General features: G+C 49.8%; 1 protein-coding gene across 13 annotated transcripts in view; it reads left to right on the forward strand.

Annotated features, from left to right (window-relative positions):
- Positions 1-16,604, forward strand: part of PKNOX2 (PBX/knotted 1 homeobox 2) — a 317,669-nt gene that overhangs the window by 291,239 nt on the left and 9,826 nt on the right. For all 13 annotated transcript variants that reach the window (XR_006208719.1, XM_042959546.1, XM_042959543.1 and 10 more), the window contains 3 exons: positions 3,694-3,823; positions 4,277-4,374; positions 5,182-5,301. Coding sequence is in view for 12 of the 13 variants with exons in the window: in XM_042959546.1 (XP_042815480.1) it covers positions 3,694-3,823; positions 4,277-4,374; positions 5,182-5,301 (348 nt within the window). In the remaining variant the exon portion in view is untranslated. The remainder of the gene's footprint in view (positions 1-3,693; positions 3,824-4,276; positions 4,375-5,181; positions 5,302-16,604) is intronic.

The following is a 16,604-nucleotide window of genomic DNA, read 5'->3' on the forward strand; positions in this document are numbered from 1 at the left end:
GGACTCTGGATGCAGAAGAACGTCACGAAAACTGTACCACATGTGCTCCTCACCTCTCTTTGGGCGCTAAGAAGGACACAGCTCTATTTGGGTCCAGACACATCATCCACCTGGTTTGGAGTCTGATAAGCCCCAAGAAGAAGCTGTCAAGAAGATGAAAATACTGTGTGCTTAGCCAACATCTTCTCCCCAAGGGGCTTCCTCTGCTCACGTAGTAGCCCCCTCCTCAGAAAAGACCGTAGACCATTCCCAGGGCTTCAGAGCCCCCTTGTCTCCATAGACAAAAGCTCCAGAGAGCCAGACCTTGGGCTTGACCTGAAATGGCTGCAGTCAGGTCACAGAGCTCGTCCAAGACAGGGACGCAGCTCCAGCTCTGGAGCTTGGCCTGGGCCCGGGAACGTCTTAGGCAGGAATGAGCCGGGCATGTGGCAAGAACCGGTCACTGTGACTAGGTCGGCAGTCCCAGATGAATCTCCACTGCTGCTAAGAACCCAAGTGGCTCTAGGGACCTTCTAGGACAGGTTTTAAATCCTGACTATGCCAAGCCCAGCTCCCCGGGTGAGTAGCGTTAGCCAAAGGAAGCGGAAAATGATTTATTGGGTGTTCAAATGTGCCAGGAACCTTGCTTCTGTCAAGCCTGGATGTCTGATTCCAAGGCACATCTCTCTCTCTCTGAGCATCAGCGCAAGAGCCGAAGGACCCGCATGCGAGGCACAGCTGTGACTCCAGGAATTCACTTTGGTTCTCTGGACCTCAGTTCCTCTTCAGACAAATAGAATAATCTCTCTCCCGATGACACCATCGTAGTGGGGAGATTAAAATGAAATAGCATGGTGAAACCATTGTTAATATTCGATACGTGCAACGAAGAGGTAGTCTCAGACCCACTGATCTCTGGGACCAGCTGAGGGAGGTTTCTAAATATACAGATTGCTGAGGGTCTGATTCAATGATGCTGAGAATCTGTGTCTTTAAAAACTCGCCAGGGCTCTGGCAGGTTTGTGAAACAGCTCGTATTTACAAATGTAAGGGGTGGATGTTATTCCCCCACACCTCAGCGATGCCAGATTTTGCTGCCTCTTTTTTTTTGCCCAGCTAAGACGTGGCCAGCCCTGGCCCTGCCCATGATCTCTGTCCCTGAAGCTCTACATTCCATTCCTTTGCTGATATCACTTGGCTGCCTCTGGGCACGTCCCAGCCAACGACCCCAGAGTAGGAGGAAAGGGTAGGAAAGAGAAGAGTCTGATCTCATGCATAAGGCAAATTGCCTTTAGTTACCCAAACTCAGAACCTGGCATGGAGACTAGCAAAACCACAGGGCAGAGAACCAGCCAGAGCTTGAATAAGCAGGTGAAGCATCCAGGCTCCTCACCCTTCTGCCTCTGGCAAGCAAATATGTGTGCTGGTTGAATCCCAAAACACACATCTTGTATTTATTTTACTGATTTTGCTTGTGTTTCCCTAACCTTGCTGGATACTTTTTCGGGGGAAAAGAAAGTCTGGGACAACTTTTTATGTGTGAAATTCCCAAATACCTTTCCCCATGAGGAGCACCGTGGCATGAATGATTCCCGACAAGAGATTATTGAAAAGTCATTTCCATCAGTTTTAGGGGGAGAGGCAGGGAGGGGCGCCCTCTTCTATTCAGTGTACCTTCCGACTTCACCTCAGCTTCAAATAACATCAGCATTGGTTTACATCCTATGAGACTTGTTGGCTGGGGTATTGGGAACGAGGGCAGGATCGACCTTAGATGGACACATAGCTAAAAACAGGCTTTGAGGGCTCCTGGATGTCAGCACTGGGCCAGACACATTTTATGAATGAGACTGAGGCTCACAGAAGGGCCATCACTTGCTGATTCCCAAGTCTCTCATCTTTCCTCTGGGGCCCATGCTGCCCCTGTACTTCCAGGGTTTGATTGTTTTACCTGTTCACCTTGCCTCCAGTAACTATGTGCTGAACCCCTGTGATTCCAGGAGCACCTCGTAGCCCAGTTCTTGGCACAAGGTGGGTGTTCAATATTTGTGGATGAAGGAGGGCTGTGTTCTAGTCCCATTGCTGCGAACCAGCTGGGGGCCTTGGGTGAGTCACTTGAGTTTATAAGCCTCAGTTCCTTATTTTTCCTCAGGGAGTTGGAATATGTGGCTTTTAAGGAATCTTCTTTAGGCTTCTGAAGGTCCGACTCAGTGTTAGATTTGAATTGCTTGAGTGGGGAGGCCAAGAGTTTGGCTCAAAGAACCTCTAGACCTTCCCTGGAGGCTGAAGACCGAAGCTTCTCCCAGTCCTGAAACAAAAGCTAGGAAGGTAGGGGCCTTTTCTCCCCCTGATTTAGTCTATTTTCTTGACTGTTTACCCGTGTAAATTCTTACAGCTCATGCCCTGTGACTCCAGGCTTTGAGCATGAGAGTGTCAGCCCTAGACAGCCATCAGACGGGTCACCTCGTTCAAGCCCTGTCGTCAGATGAGGAACTATGGTCAGAGGAGCTCGGAGACCCACGCAGGTCTCGTACAACTCCTTTTGCTGCATCTCATTGGCCACCTTTCTTGCTTTCTCCAAATAAAGCCTAGACACCCCAGCCTCTCACACACCCAAATCCTTCCTCACAAGTTCTCCCCACACCGAGCAGACAAGCAGGGAGGACTTATTGCAGGCTTCGTGCGAGACAAGCGGAGTCCCTCAGCATCCAAGGACTTCCTTGCCCAGCTGTTACATGGCAATGACGAGGTGACCGGAGTGCCAGGGAGAAAAATGGTCTTCTTATCTGCTTTGGCTACTGCAAAAACAAACTGGAAGGATTGCTTATGGGGAAAATGGGGGCTGGCAGGTTGATAGCACGGGGCAAAGGGAGACTCTGTTTGCAGTGGGATTCGGTGTTGTGAGCTGGAGGTAAAGGAAGGAATCGATGAAATGTGCAGACGGGTGGCTGAGGTTGAGGCTCCTATGAGATGCCCTTAGGAGGCAGGTTATAAAGAGACTAGGGTGGCTGTCTTTTCTTATGATTTAACAAGTATTTTAGTAGCTACTGTGTGCCAGGCACCTGAGCTAGGTGCTCAGGTTACAAAGATAAAACATTGGAGGCCACTTATGTGTGGAGCTTGGTGTAATAAAAAAAATGTCATCATAGGTGGGTGAGGAAGTGAGGTTCTGGGGGAAGACAGTGTCAGGGAAGGCATCCAGAGACAACAATGTGAAGGGTGAAGAGGTGGTAAGCAGATAAAGCCTGGTCCTCAGCCCTGGCCACACATTAGAACTACTTGGGGAGTTTTTAAAACGCCAAAGCCCCAACCACACCCCCAATCAATGAAATTAGAATCTCTGGGGTTGGAACTCGGGCATCAATATTGGAAATTCCCAAGTGAAGCTGAAGTGGGGACCACTGGTTTATGAGATAATTTATGTCTCAAGTTTCAGAAGAATGGAATGGCTAAGTGGGTAAATATTGTTGGTTGGTTGGTTGGTTGGTTGGTTGGTTGGTTGGCTGACTGGTTGGTTGGTTTTTAATATTGAGCCTTCTTATTCACCCCTTCTAGGAGGCCATAAGAATTGTCTGTCAGATTTGGGTCCTGGGAGGAGCAGGAGGAAGGGAGGAGGGCAGGCAAGAAGGAAGAAAAGGGGAGGAGGAATTTGGGGCTGTGGCATCTAAGCATTTAGTGACATTGTCACAAACCACACACCTCCCTTACTGCCAGGACCTCCTGCAGAATTCCCCCAATTCCATGTCTGGAGTCTCCAATAACCCCCAGGGGATTGTGGTCCCAGCCTCAGCGCTCCAGCAGGGCAACATCGCCATGACAACCGTCAACTCCCAAGTGGTGTCAGGTTGGTGCAGGGGATTGTGGGGAACACTCCTGGGAGGAAAATGGGGTGCCCCAAGGTGGGGGGCAGGGTACTGTAGGAACTATCTTAGGAAATGGGAAGGGGTGTCCCCTGCCAAGGAGGGGCTCCTAGCTCGTTTCCTTGACTAAAATGCTCTATAAGTTTATAGATGCTCAGCACCAAGACCTGATTGTGATGGTTCAGTACAAATTTGGGTCAGAGTCTCATGAGCCCCTCAAAACCAGATAAAGCTATTGTCCCTTCCCCCAAACAGTTCCCACCAGAGGCTCTGCTCTCTGGACCCTGTTCCCATCCCACCCACCCCCACAATAGGGGCTGAATGCCTCCAGAATAGAGGGTGTTTGCATAGGAGTGCCAAGGGATTTGGAAATCCTGCTTGCCCTCACTCCTACCCACCCCCATGGCAGGGGACCCAAAAACTGGTTGTCTCCTCAGGTGGAGCCTTATACCAGCCGGTTACCATGGTAACCTCCCAGGGTCAGGTGGTCACCCAAGCAATCCCCCAGGGAGCCATCCAGATCCAGAACACACAGGTGAGTGTGTGTGCATAGGGCATGCACTTGGGCATGGGTATGGGGGAGGGCAGCCGTAATTGTTTACCATGTGCTGGGCACTTTACACAAGTAGCTCATCTCATCCTTATTATTCCTCCAAGAGGGACCAGTTACCCCCAGTTCACAGATCAGAAGCCGGGTGTTGGAAAGGCTTTATCAACTCCTGGGATTTCACTACCTGGGATTTCACTCAAAGGATCTTCCACCTCCTATTCCTGGTCTCCACCCCGAGCCACTCTGTAGCTCAGTGGGATAGAGCAGACACACAAGTGGCGGGGAGTAAGAGGATCTGAGGTCAGGCCTGAGATGTGACATTAGCTCTGTCATCTTGGATGAGTCGCCTGATCTCTCTGAGTCTTGGAGTTCTTATCCACAGAAGGGGGATTCACACCAGCTGCACAGAGCCCTCCCAACCTGCAGGGCTCTGTGAGTGCTGACCATGATAATAGGTAGGAAGGTGCTTTGCAAACTGTGAAGTACCCTAGAGATGCTAATAACTAGTAGATGGTTTCTGGCAAATTTGTCTCTCCTATACCCTCCACATGTCCCTATTTCCTCTGTGTCCTCTCTCATCTCCTCCACGCCTCTTCCTCTTTCTTCTTCTTCCTGTCTCCCATTCTCTGAGGGGCTGGTGCACGGTGACAGGAAAGGTGACCTCCCCAGGGCCCTAAGAATGAGTTGCAAAAGGGGGTTGGCAGCAAGAGCCTGCCGTCACTATAGCAACAGGTCCCTAGCTGCTGGCCCGCCAGCCTGCTGATGCTGATTTTTTCTCCACGTGCCCTGAAGGTTAACCTTGACCTCACCTCCCTCCTGGACAATGAGGATAAGAAGTCCAAGAACAAACGAGGAGTCTTGCCCAAGCATGCCACCAATATAATGCGTTCTTGGCTCTTCCAACATCTCATGGTGAGTGTGTGTATATTGGGGGTGTGGAGTTGCAGCATGGGGCATGAATAACTCCCCCAGGGTCATACTCTGCTGTCGTCCCCAGATCTCCACAGGGTGTGGCCCCAGAGAGAGGCTCTCTGATAGAGATCTCATCTTCCAGAGACCGGGTCAGATGGGAGGATTTAGTGGGGCCTAAAGCTGGGACACTCTCTCTAGTGCTTGCTACTGACATGAAAAAGCATGACATCAAATGAGGGAATGGGGATAGACATGTTCTGAAGAGAACTAAGGACTGGGAAAGTGTCTCATGAAGGCGGTGAGATTCCACGGGGTCAGGGCTGTGGTTGCTACAGGTGGCCACGCACACCCCTGCCCTTCTCCCATGGAAGAAAATGATGATTCTCAGCTCGTGCTCTTCTGTTTCCCGGAGTCCTCACCACTGGGGTAGCAGTGTATGTGTGTCCCTTTTCCCTGTCCCTCTGGTCAGAACAATGAGGCACGGTGCTGGGGAGTGGTGGCTGTGACCATCGAGTCTGGAGGGAACAGCCCAGGGAGAAATCTCCTTCCTTACGTAACAACTGCCTTCATAAGCCTCTATGGTTGCTTCCATAAAATGGCAACACAGCCTTGGGTTTCAATGTAATGTCTATAGAGAGCCTGCTGTGTGCACTAACATGATGGCAGTTGTGTGCTGTATACATTGTTAGCAGCAGCAGGTAGGACTTCGGTTGAATGTCAGGACTGAATTTGAAACTATAATCCCCTAGCATCATTCAAAAGTTGTAGCAATAAATGAAGACCAATGGCCATGTCTGGGCTGCCTGTGTAGGATGTGTGTGCATGCGTGTGTGTGTATGTTTGTGCACGTGTGTGTGTATGTTTGTGTGTGTGTTTGTGTATGTGTGTGTGTTTGTGCGTTTGTGTGCATGTGTGTGTGCGCACGCACACACATGTGCGCACCAGAGTGGGAGGGTAAATTCTGGATGCACCAGCAAACTGGCAGGAGTCTGCGAGGTCTTGGCCTGGCAGTACAAAGACAGACAGAAGCAAACAAATACCAAGGACTGTCTTGGCCTGTGAAGTGTGGGAAAGAACGGGGAGTGAGGGAAAGTCTTTCTTCAGAGAGGAGAGGAATCAAAGGGATCATGGGAATTAGTCAGTTGGTCAATCAGCAACGCTTTATTTGAAATGGGAGTGCCTCGGAGCGCCTGGGTGGCTCGGTCAGTTAACGGCTCAGGTCATGATCTCGCGGTTTGTGGGTTCAAGCCCCTCGTCGGGCTCTGTGCTGACAGCTCAGAGCCTGGAGCCTGCTTCGGATTCTGTGTCTCCCTCTCTCTCTGCCCCTCCCCCACTCATGCTCTGTCTCTCAAAAACTGAATAAACATTAAAAAAAAATTTTTTTTGAAGTAAGAGTACCTCCAGAAGCCATGAAGCCCAAGCCTGGGCCATCATTCCCAGATATGGGCATCTTAGGGACCCTGCCCTGGAAGTGCTGGACCCACACGCCCAATTAACAGGAATAATTGTTCAACGGTGACCAGTGAGGGGCTGGAGCTCTGCCTCTCCCCTCACATGGCCAGCCCCCAGCTCTAAGGTCTTGGGGCCACCCCAGTGAAAGCTGAGGAAGCAAAATTTGGAAGCACCACCTAGAGAACAACCAGGAACCTAATTTGGAGAGAGGGGGTTGGAAGGCTACGGGTCAAGGTGAGGAGAGGAGGTTGGAGAGACTCCAGGAACTTAGTGTTGAAGCCAGGAGCAGGGCCCGGTATGGAGGCCTCCCTCAGGCCTCCTGGGAGCAGCTCTGACTCAGTAGCCGAAGACGGTGGTGGGGATGCCCAGGCCTCTTGCCTGTCCTGGTTTTCCACACCATCAGGGAGCCCCGGTGGCCCTGTGAGCCCTGTGTCCATGCTACAACTCCCAGCCCCACCTGTGGGAAGAAGGGCTCCCTGGGAACGATCCATTTCTGTGCCCTGGCCCATCATACCCAGCATGGGGGCAGCCGTCCCTCTCCCATCCCCACCCTGCCACGGGTCCAGAGCTGGCTCCACACCTTGTGGCCCAGTGATGTGTAACTCTACACTATGAGTGTGGTTGAAGCTCATGGGCGTTTGAGGGAGCCAAACCTGAGCTCAGATCTAGACTCTACCTCTTACTCTGTAACCTGGACATACTCACCTCTTGTGAAGATGACGAAGAAGCAACGGAATAATTGCCAAGATCCTGGCACACCGAGGGGCTTAATACACATTAGTTCCCTGTCCTTCCTTCCCTGCCTCCCCCACCCCATGCATTTTTGAAGACGGATGTGAACATACCTGCAATATCATCCCTGAGGGGGAGAAAAGGCAAGCATAGGAGGGGAGAGGAGGCTGCAATACCATTTCCCCTGCCCACAAGCCCAGGCGCCCAGGCCAGCACCTGCACTGACCCCTGCGGGCTCCTGCTTCAGCTACCTGCCACACCCCATTTGCAACTCGCCCCTGACTTAAGTCTTGAGACTACAGCGTCACCCTATCTGTCCCTCCTGGCTGTGTCTCCCCTCTGACCTTGGACTTCAGTTTACATCCTGCCCTTTTGCCCCCTTCCTGCTGAACCCCCCTCTACAGCTTAGGGCCGTTTTTTTCCACTCGATGGCCACTTCCAGCCAGACTGGGGATGGTGGGAAGGTAGAGGTGGAGAAGAGGGGGGGTAGTCACTGAGCACAAAGAAGAGGGGGAGGAAAGACCCAGATCGGCTCTACAAAAGGAACTGGGAACCATTGAGAGGGCTTGCTGAAAAGCATGAGTAAGACTTTCTGCCCCACACCCTCCCACCCTGGACCCTCTCCAGCTCCGAGCGCACTCAGTGCGGATACTATTAATAAAGCACTTAACATTGGCAAAGTCCTCCCTCGGTTAATGCCTTCCTCACAGCGGCCATCAGGAGAGGACAAGGGAGTGACCCCTAGCCCTTTAAAAAAGTCACAACTCAGAACCTCTAGACCGGAGAAGGAAGGGATGGGGAGATGTCCAGACTCTAGCGACACAGCACGGCACAGCTGTCGCCTGCAGGCCCAGGCTGGGCCATGGATCAGCCTGGCTACCCAGACACAGGTGGACGCACATGCCCCCAAACCCCAGCTCAGGAGAGGCTATGAAGACTGGGTAGGGGAGCACAGCAGAAAGAAGACAGGCTTTCAAGACAGACACACAGGGGCATGAACTGAGGTCCTGCCCCCAGCTGTGCAATCTCTTGGAGTCTATTTCTTTGAAAAAAGATAATACCCATTTCTCATGCTTGAAAAATTAAATGGGATCACATGTATAAAGAGCCAACCTTGGTACATAGTCACATTTGAGAAATACGAGTCCTCTTTGAACTTTCTAGAACAGTGCAAGGACTTAGTCTAGGACTAAGAGCAAGTTTTTGAGACTCGGGCCCACAATTTGTGCAAATTAGAGGTGGACAGCTGACCTGTTGTTCTGATCTATAATACTTACTGATTTTGCCATCTTTTGACCCTAAAAATGTACTGAAGAATACCATTACTGGCCTGTTCTGCGTATATATGTGTATGTGTGAAACCTCCATGTCTTTCTCTGACTCAATTGTAAATTACTCCAGGATAGAGATCATACATTACATCTCTCCTGTGGGTCCTAAAGATTTGCTTCCCAAAGTGTGCACCTTTATAGGATGTTACAGGCGTTGCTCCCAAGACAGGTTAAATGAGTTGGGGAAAATCTGGGTTATACAAAGTTTAGCTCAGTTCTTGATTCTTAGTGAATGTGCAAGAGGGGTCATGATTGGAAGATTTCCCCAAACATATTTGATCACTCGAAGACCGCCTTTGTTTTCATTGTGACTTTGAGGAACAACTCTGAGACTGTAGCTCTTGGGAGATACAACTCTGCGGTAATGCCTTATGGGCATAGAGTAGCTGTTCAAGTTTTAGGAAAATAGGGTAGAAAAAAGTATGAAAAAGGACAGATCTCAATATACAGTAGACGTTCTCCTATCCAGTACAGTGGGGACAACCCATTTGTTGATGGCTTAAATGGAAAAGTTGGCTGAAGAAAGGAACAGCCATTAAAAAGATACATTTCAGAGGCACCTGGGTGGTTCAGTCAGTTGGGCATCCAACTTCGGACCAGGGCATGATCTCGCCATTTGTAAGTTCGAGCCCCACATGGGGCTGTTTGCTGTCAGTGCAGAGCCCAATTTGGATCCTCTGTCTCCCTCTCTCTCTGCCCCTCCCCCACTGACACTGTCTCCCTCAAAAATAAAAAAATAATTAAAAAATAAATAAGAACAAAAAGATACATTTTATTTTAATGTAGAATATATGCACACACGTTGGTTTGCAAATGTCCCGATAGAGGGGGGAAGATCTTTTTCTGATTAAGGGTCATACTTTTACCAGCACAGACCTCTCCTATAGTAGAACATCTATAAATTCCATCCTTATTTAACATCAATAAGAACTTTGATGTCTGGGAAGTAATCTGGCTACAGGATCTTTCTAGACTTTTGTTATGTATTCCAGCCTCTTAAATTTGCCTCACCGATCCTAACTATGTGGCATTTTTAAGGAAATCGGAATCTCGAATCTTTCCAAAGCATTCCACTTAGTTTTCTTAGCAAGGATAGCCTTCTTTTTGCACTTCGATGGTATTGGTTTACAGAATAGTTAATTAAATCACATGATTACACTAGCACGTATAGCCGGAGTAAACCAGTCTGGATACAAACACTGCCAACTTCCCGAGAAGCAGATACTATTGTCTAATGAACATTCTACACAGTAGCCTGTTCACCTGGAGCATCCAGGACAATGTGGACATTAGTTCACCTGGGTTGCAGAAGAGATGGAGAGCATATGCTAAATCCACAGTCTCGATGAGTAGAGATTGTTCATTAAAATTCTGTCATAAATACTAGTCTTTTCTGTTGTCTTCTTTCCCTCGGGGAGAAGCTCGTATTCTTTGACTCCTTTCGTCCTGTGTGTGAGGCTTCTTGTCATTTCCACTGTTGTGTGGCATTAGCAGCTACAGAAATAGATTCAGATGACAGAATGCTCCTGAACTGGGACTTTCCCCCCAGAGCCTTTTTTGCTGTGAGGCTGCAGTGAGATTGGGAAGGTTTCATCCATTAGCCGCTTGCTATTGGGTCCCCAAAGAATCCAGTGATATTTTCTTACTATTGCCTTTTGGTTGAAAGAGGCCAGACTCCTGCTAGAAGCAATCACTCCATAGCAAACCCAGGCCGGGGGAGAAACCCCAGCAGAGGGTCCTCTCCACGGAGGAAGGAGAGAAAGGCTCCGCTCTCCTTGCCCAGCTTCTGCCCCCACCCCCTGTTCTCGAGATCCTAGCACCCCTGGCCCTGCCGGGTCACTCTGCTCATCTCCACCCAAAACATGACTGTTCTCTGTGCTGCTGCCACTGAAGCACTTTATAGAATATTCTCTGCATGTCGGGGGGGGTGGGGGGTGGCGGTCCCAGAGAAGAAACCAAGCCCCAGCAGCCCCTGCAGGGCGGGGGACAGATCTATGCGAAGCATCTTCAGACATCATCTCATTGAATCCACCCAGCCAGTTGCCCTCATTTTACCAATAACAAAACTGGACTCAAAGGAGGGAACCTATTCCCCAATATCTCACGGGATTTGAGCCCAGGTCTGTGGTGCCTCGCAGCTCTAATACGTCACCCACTAGGCTACACTGCCTCTGCATTGGCCCAAGAAACACCACAGCATCTCTGGGCTCCCACGCCAAGTCTAGGTGAAGTAACGGAAGCTGCGAGCAGAGGCTCTCAGTGGAGACAAGAGAGCCCTGTCCTGGGGGTGGTGGGTGGGATGCAGGACTTTTATATGCCAGCCTTAGTTTCCAGACGCAGTGAGGCCGCCTCACCCTCCCTTCCTTTCCTCTCCCTTCTTCATCCATCACATTCACAGCGCCAGTGTGGCATCCAGCCAGGGTCACAGTTGTGCGCTGCTCACAGCCATCTCACCCGACCCTGTGTCCCAGGTGGCTGCCTTTCCACCTGGCCACATGCAGCTGAAGGGCCTTTCTCCGGGGCCCTCGTCTGAAGTCTGATGATGTCACAAAAGCAGAGAGCATAAAATGTACCAGCGGACTTCTCTTGGTGGTTGTTTTTTTTTTTTTTAATTGAAATGTAATTTACGTACCATATCATTCACCCCCTTTTTAACTAAATTTGGAGATGCTTAGTATATTTAGAGTTATACAGTCATCACCACTAACAAATTCCAGAATATTTTCATCACTGAAACAATTTCTGTACCCATTAGCTACTACTGCTCCTGGGCCCTAGAAACCAGTAATCCACTTGCGCTCTCTGAGGATTGGCCTATTTCAGATATTACATGAATGGAATCATAAAATGTGTGGTCTTCCGTGTATGGCTTCTTTCATGCAGCAGAATGTAACCAAGGTTCATCCCTATTGTAATACGTATCAATGCTTCCTCTGTTTTATGGCAGAACAGTATTCCATTGTATGGATAGAACACATTTTGTTTATCCACTCATCAGTTGGTAGGCATTTGGGTTGTTTCCACTTTTTGGCCTCCGAATAATGCTGCTATGAACATTCCCCTACTCTGCATGATCCGAGCCCGTCCTTATCTTCGTGAGTCTTTGTCAGATCCCCAGCTATTGGAACCCTCCATGCTGGGCTTATCCCCGCTGGGTGAAACAGGCTGCTGCATCCATGGGCATACCGTGTGCCCTGCATATGGGCTCCTGACCAAGGAGAGGGTGTGGGCATGAAATCCAGCTGTAGCTTCTGTGCCTTGGCATTATCTTCAGCTACTCAACAAATACTCTACATGTGCCTTGCCACCTTCCCTGGGCCTACCATTGTATTAAGCCCCAAGGAATTATACATCTGTCCCTGTCAGAGACCCACTAACATGATCCGTCTACAGCTGACTTAGAAAACAGTGACGTCTCTTACAAACAGGAAGAGTGCGTGGTCTATGGAACGGGCATGGTTCTGGATGTGAGTGCCCTACCCCTTCTACCTAGCCAGGGGTACCTGGGGCAAGTTGCTTAACCCCATCAGGCCTCAGTCTCCTCTGCTCTAAAATGGGAATGACAATATCCAGCTCACAGCGTCGTAGCGAGGGTAGAGTAAGATGATAGATGTGACAGTATTTTGTCCTGATACAGACACCGCCATTGTTGCAAAGGCGCCCGTCTCCCTCCGGGAGTCCCCATAACCTGCCCTGTCTCAGAAAGAGCTGAGAGAAATCTTAACACTTCTAGGGAATCTGTAGGGAAAAGTAAGAAAACTTGAAAAGCAAAATCGGAGGGAATTAGAAAGACCATTTTTGTTCCAGAATATCTTGTCTGCTACTTTTTTCCTTTAACTGTGTCACACTATCTGAAATTCCACTCATCAGATATCCACTTAAAGGTATCCAATCCCTGTCAAAAACAGATGCCTATTGAGAGACCGGGACGCCATCATTCCTTCACAGCTTAGTATGAATTAGTTCCAAAGCTTGCTGTTTTACTCCCACTCAGCTAAGATCCACTTCATGGGAGGAGTACCAATGCTTGTTAGTGGTAGAAAATGAAGATCAGGACATTTTTTAACACAGCATTTTGGGGAGGCAAACCAGGCTGACATGCCAGGGAAAAGGTTTCTAGCAATTGTTCTGTTTCTAGCAGATTCTTCGAGGTCCCTGACCTTTTGAGAATCCGATGAAAGTTTTATCTGCATCATCATGAATATAGTTTCAGGAGATTTGACCCTGAAGTCCCAGCAGCCAGAGGCCTCAGATTCAAAAAGCTGACCACAGGGTCACACGAGGGTCCTGGGGCTGGTGAGAAAAGGTGCTCAGAAGTGCCAGCAGGGAAAGGAAGGAGGTCCAAGTCTGTGCTTACCATCTCAGAATTTACTCAGGTCTAGTCTGCCACCTGAAATTACAATGAGATCTCTTGTTTGTCCCCGAATTCTGTGGGCTCCTTTCCACCAGAACACAGATCTTTAAATCGGCCTTTGGGGCTAGCCTGGAAAGCTAGCTGTTAAAACAAAATAACTTGATTCTATGGGGAAATGTAATCCAAGTCCCAAGTATCGTATCTATCCACCAACACCTAAGCTTCAGGTATGAGACATAATTTCCGCAGTCAAGGGACTGATCATTTAACTGGGGGGATAAAGTATACACAGAAACCAGGAGTGGTCAACCCATGATGTAATCAAGCACTAACACACATACACACACACACGTACTCCAGGGGTCCGAGAACAGAGGACTCAGTATAGGTGAGAGGAGTTTGACCATCTGTGTTGGTCAGACACATCCGGATTAGTGTGTCCAGTACTGAGGATCACATTTCAAAAGGTCCTTTGGCAAGTTGTGTCCAGAGAAGAGCGGTCAGGATGGGGAAATGTCTGTTCAAATGACTACCAGGAAACGTGTCATATGATGATTGGTTAAGAGGACTGGGGATGTTTGGTCTGTAGAAAAGATGTGTTCCTTATAAGGAACGAGGGTTTTGGAGGTACACAGGCCTGAGACTGATCCCAGCTCCATTTTGTACTTGCCATATGACCTTGAACAGGTCAACTAGCATCTCTGATGTTAATTTCCTCTTCATAAAGTGGAGACAATAATACCCGCCTGTGGTGAAGATGATCAATAATATGTTAAAAAGCGCAGTGCCTGACAGATGGTCGAGCCCAGAGGTGGAGTGGACGTGGTTAAAGATACAGGGGGTGCGAGTCTTGGCTCTGACACTCACTGCTTGTATAACCTGGAGCCAGTTTTTTTTAACCCCTCTGGGCTTAGTTTTTCTCATGCGTGAAATGTGAAGAAGGATGCCCGTTTTATAGGTGCCTAGAAAACTCAATGAGAATACATGGCAGGTACTTTGACAGGGTAAGTATTCAAAGTTAACCGAAAACTATAGACATCCCATGTGTGGTGGGTAGCTCTTGTCATGAAGTGAGAGGCAGTGCTAGAGGCCCCTGTGTGACTTCAGAGGACAGTGTAGGCTCTCTGGATGAGTAGGGAGGAGACTTGAGTTCAACAGAAAGACCTTCTCCACCATCAGAGCAAAGGGCTGCCGCACCGTGTCCATTGGCTCCGCAGAGCCACGTTTCCCCACCTTTTCCGAGATGGTGCACACAGAAAATGACAGTAAACCAACTACGTTGCTTGTAGCTGGAGACCAGCCAGGGGACTCCCACCGCCCTAGACCCCACCAAGCCACCTTGGCACTATCCCTGCACACCTGTAAGTTGTTGGGGTGCATCGCCGAGAGCACTGGCATCAAGGACTCCTGCCCAGTGGGAGAGCTGGTCTCAGAAACTTCGAAGGCTCTGTGCAATACAGAGATGTTGGTTTTTAACAAGCCCCGCAGGTGATGCTGATGAACCAAGTTAAGGTTCAGTGGGGGAACTGGGACTTGGGCGAGGCCTGGAAGGGTGGCTAGGATTTAGGATTGGGTAGAAAGAGAAAGAGGAGTTGTTCGGGTAAGAATTCTCTCCCCACTGACCATCAGTGCCCCCTGTCTGGCCTGTGATTATTGTTGACCAAAGAGAGTGACCCCTCCTTCTAGTGTTATGAGCATGAAATCCTCCTTTCCCCTTACTCACTCGCCTGGAGGATGGGGAACTGTGTGGCTCTTTGTCGTGCCACGACTTGTCTGTCCCATGGTGCTCAGGCATTGTACCTGTAGAGCTTCAGTGGAAGATACATCAGGAGCTAGAAGAAGTCAGGCCAGCCATGTCTTGACACGTTCATCTCTCTGTGCCAGAGAAACATTAGGTCTTGGATTCCTGCCAGTGATGTGACACCGTTTTCTCACACCCACCCTTCATGTGGGATGGAGAGGGCACAGTTGAAGCTGCCCTCCAACTCCCCCAGGACAGACAGACAGTGTTGGAGGCGTGCCCTGGGGCAGCTATAGTCCCAGGGCATGGGCTGCACTGGCTGCTTCAGCAGCAGTGAGTCCCAGGGGAGGAGGTGAGATTGGTGGTCTCCATTAAAGATGGGACCTTGTTGACAATAGATTGGGCAGCCGCAGGGCTGGATGGGGCCCATGAGAGAAGACGGGGGGTGGGGGGGGTAAGAGACCACTGGCGTGCACTGTGTCCCAGGACCCTCCCTTTGGGAGCCTGCAGTTCTCAAAGATGCCACCTGAAAAATGGCCGGGGGAGATTTACAACCTCACGGCTTCCCCCAAGAAGCCCGAGGCCCACGTTCGGGGGAAATACCCCATCGTGTGTGCACAGGGACTGGAGCAGTCCCAGAATCCAGGAGATAAAACCATTTGAAAAAAAGGAGCACATCTCTCCATGCGCGGAAGGGGCTGCCGGGGACTCCTGCCATGTGTCAGAAAAAACAACCTGTGGCTTTTTCCCAGAGACGGAACCACGTGTGCCAAGCAGCAGATTGATTTTATTCATGATTGATTGATTTAACAAACACTCACCGAGTGCCAGGCTGCCAGGCACTTTTCTGAGCACTTTCAAACAGTAACTCACTCAGTCCTTATTACCACCTCAGGGTAGGTGGAAATCTTTCCCCCAGTTGACAGAAGAGGAACCCGAGTCACAAGCCCAAGGTCTGGGGCTGGTGAGAGACCAGGATTCCAAGCCAGAGAGCCTGGCTCTAGAGTTCACGTTTTACCTACTTCACACCATGCTGCCCCCAAGACTCCTCTAGAAAGCCGGCCAGTGCGCCTCCGTGGACCCTAAGGCCCCCAGTCCCCCTCTCTTTCCCCACAAACATGCATGGAACAATCACTTAAAGGAACGGCCCTTTGAGTAAGTAAGGGAGCCTGAGTCTAGCTAGAATTCCTGGGAAGTCTGAATCCCTGATGCTCCCCACTCTCTCCCACTCTTCTTCACTCTCGAGGACACACAGGGAAGGGTGGTAACCACCACTTACCCCCTTAGGTTGCTATGATCATCCAGGCCACAAATACATACTGAACACTTACTGTGGGCCAGGCATTTTCCTTAGCGTGGATGAGGTGGCAGTGGAAAGAAAGGTGGGGGTCCCTTTCCTCAAAAACAAGCAGCATGTCTGGTTTGGGTGACAGACAACTAAGCAAATCATCCATGTAGCGCATGGAACCCTGGGAAGGGTAAGCGCTGGTGCCCATGGGAGAGGAGTCCGAGCAGGCATGAGGGACTGGGGTCGGGTTAGGAAGGGCCGGTCTTGTTGCAACGTGAAGGAGGGATTGAAATAGATAGCAGAGGGAGGGGGAATCGTTCTGAGATTGCGGGAGGGTGAGGAACTGGGAGGTGGCAGATTTTTTTGCAAGGGAATACTATACAGCAATGAAAATGAACAGCTACA

Source organism: Panthera tigris, chromosome D1 (assembly GCF_018350195.1).
Source record: "Panthera tigris isolate Pti1 chromosome D1, P.tigris_Pti1_mat1.1, whole genome shotgun sequence".
Taxonomy (NCBI): domain Eukaryota; kingdom Metazoa; phylum Chordata; class Mammalia; order Carnivora; family Felidae; genus Panthera; species Panthera tigris.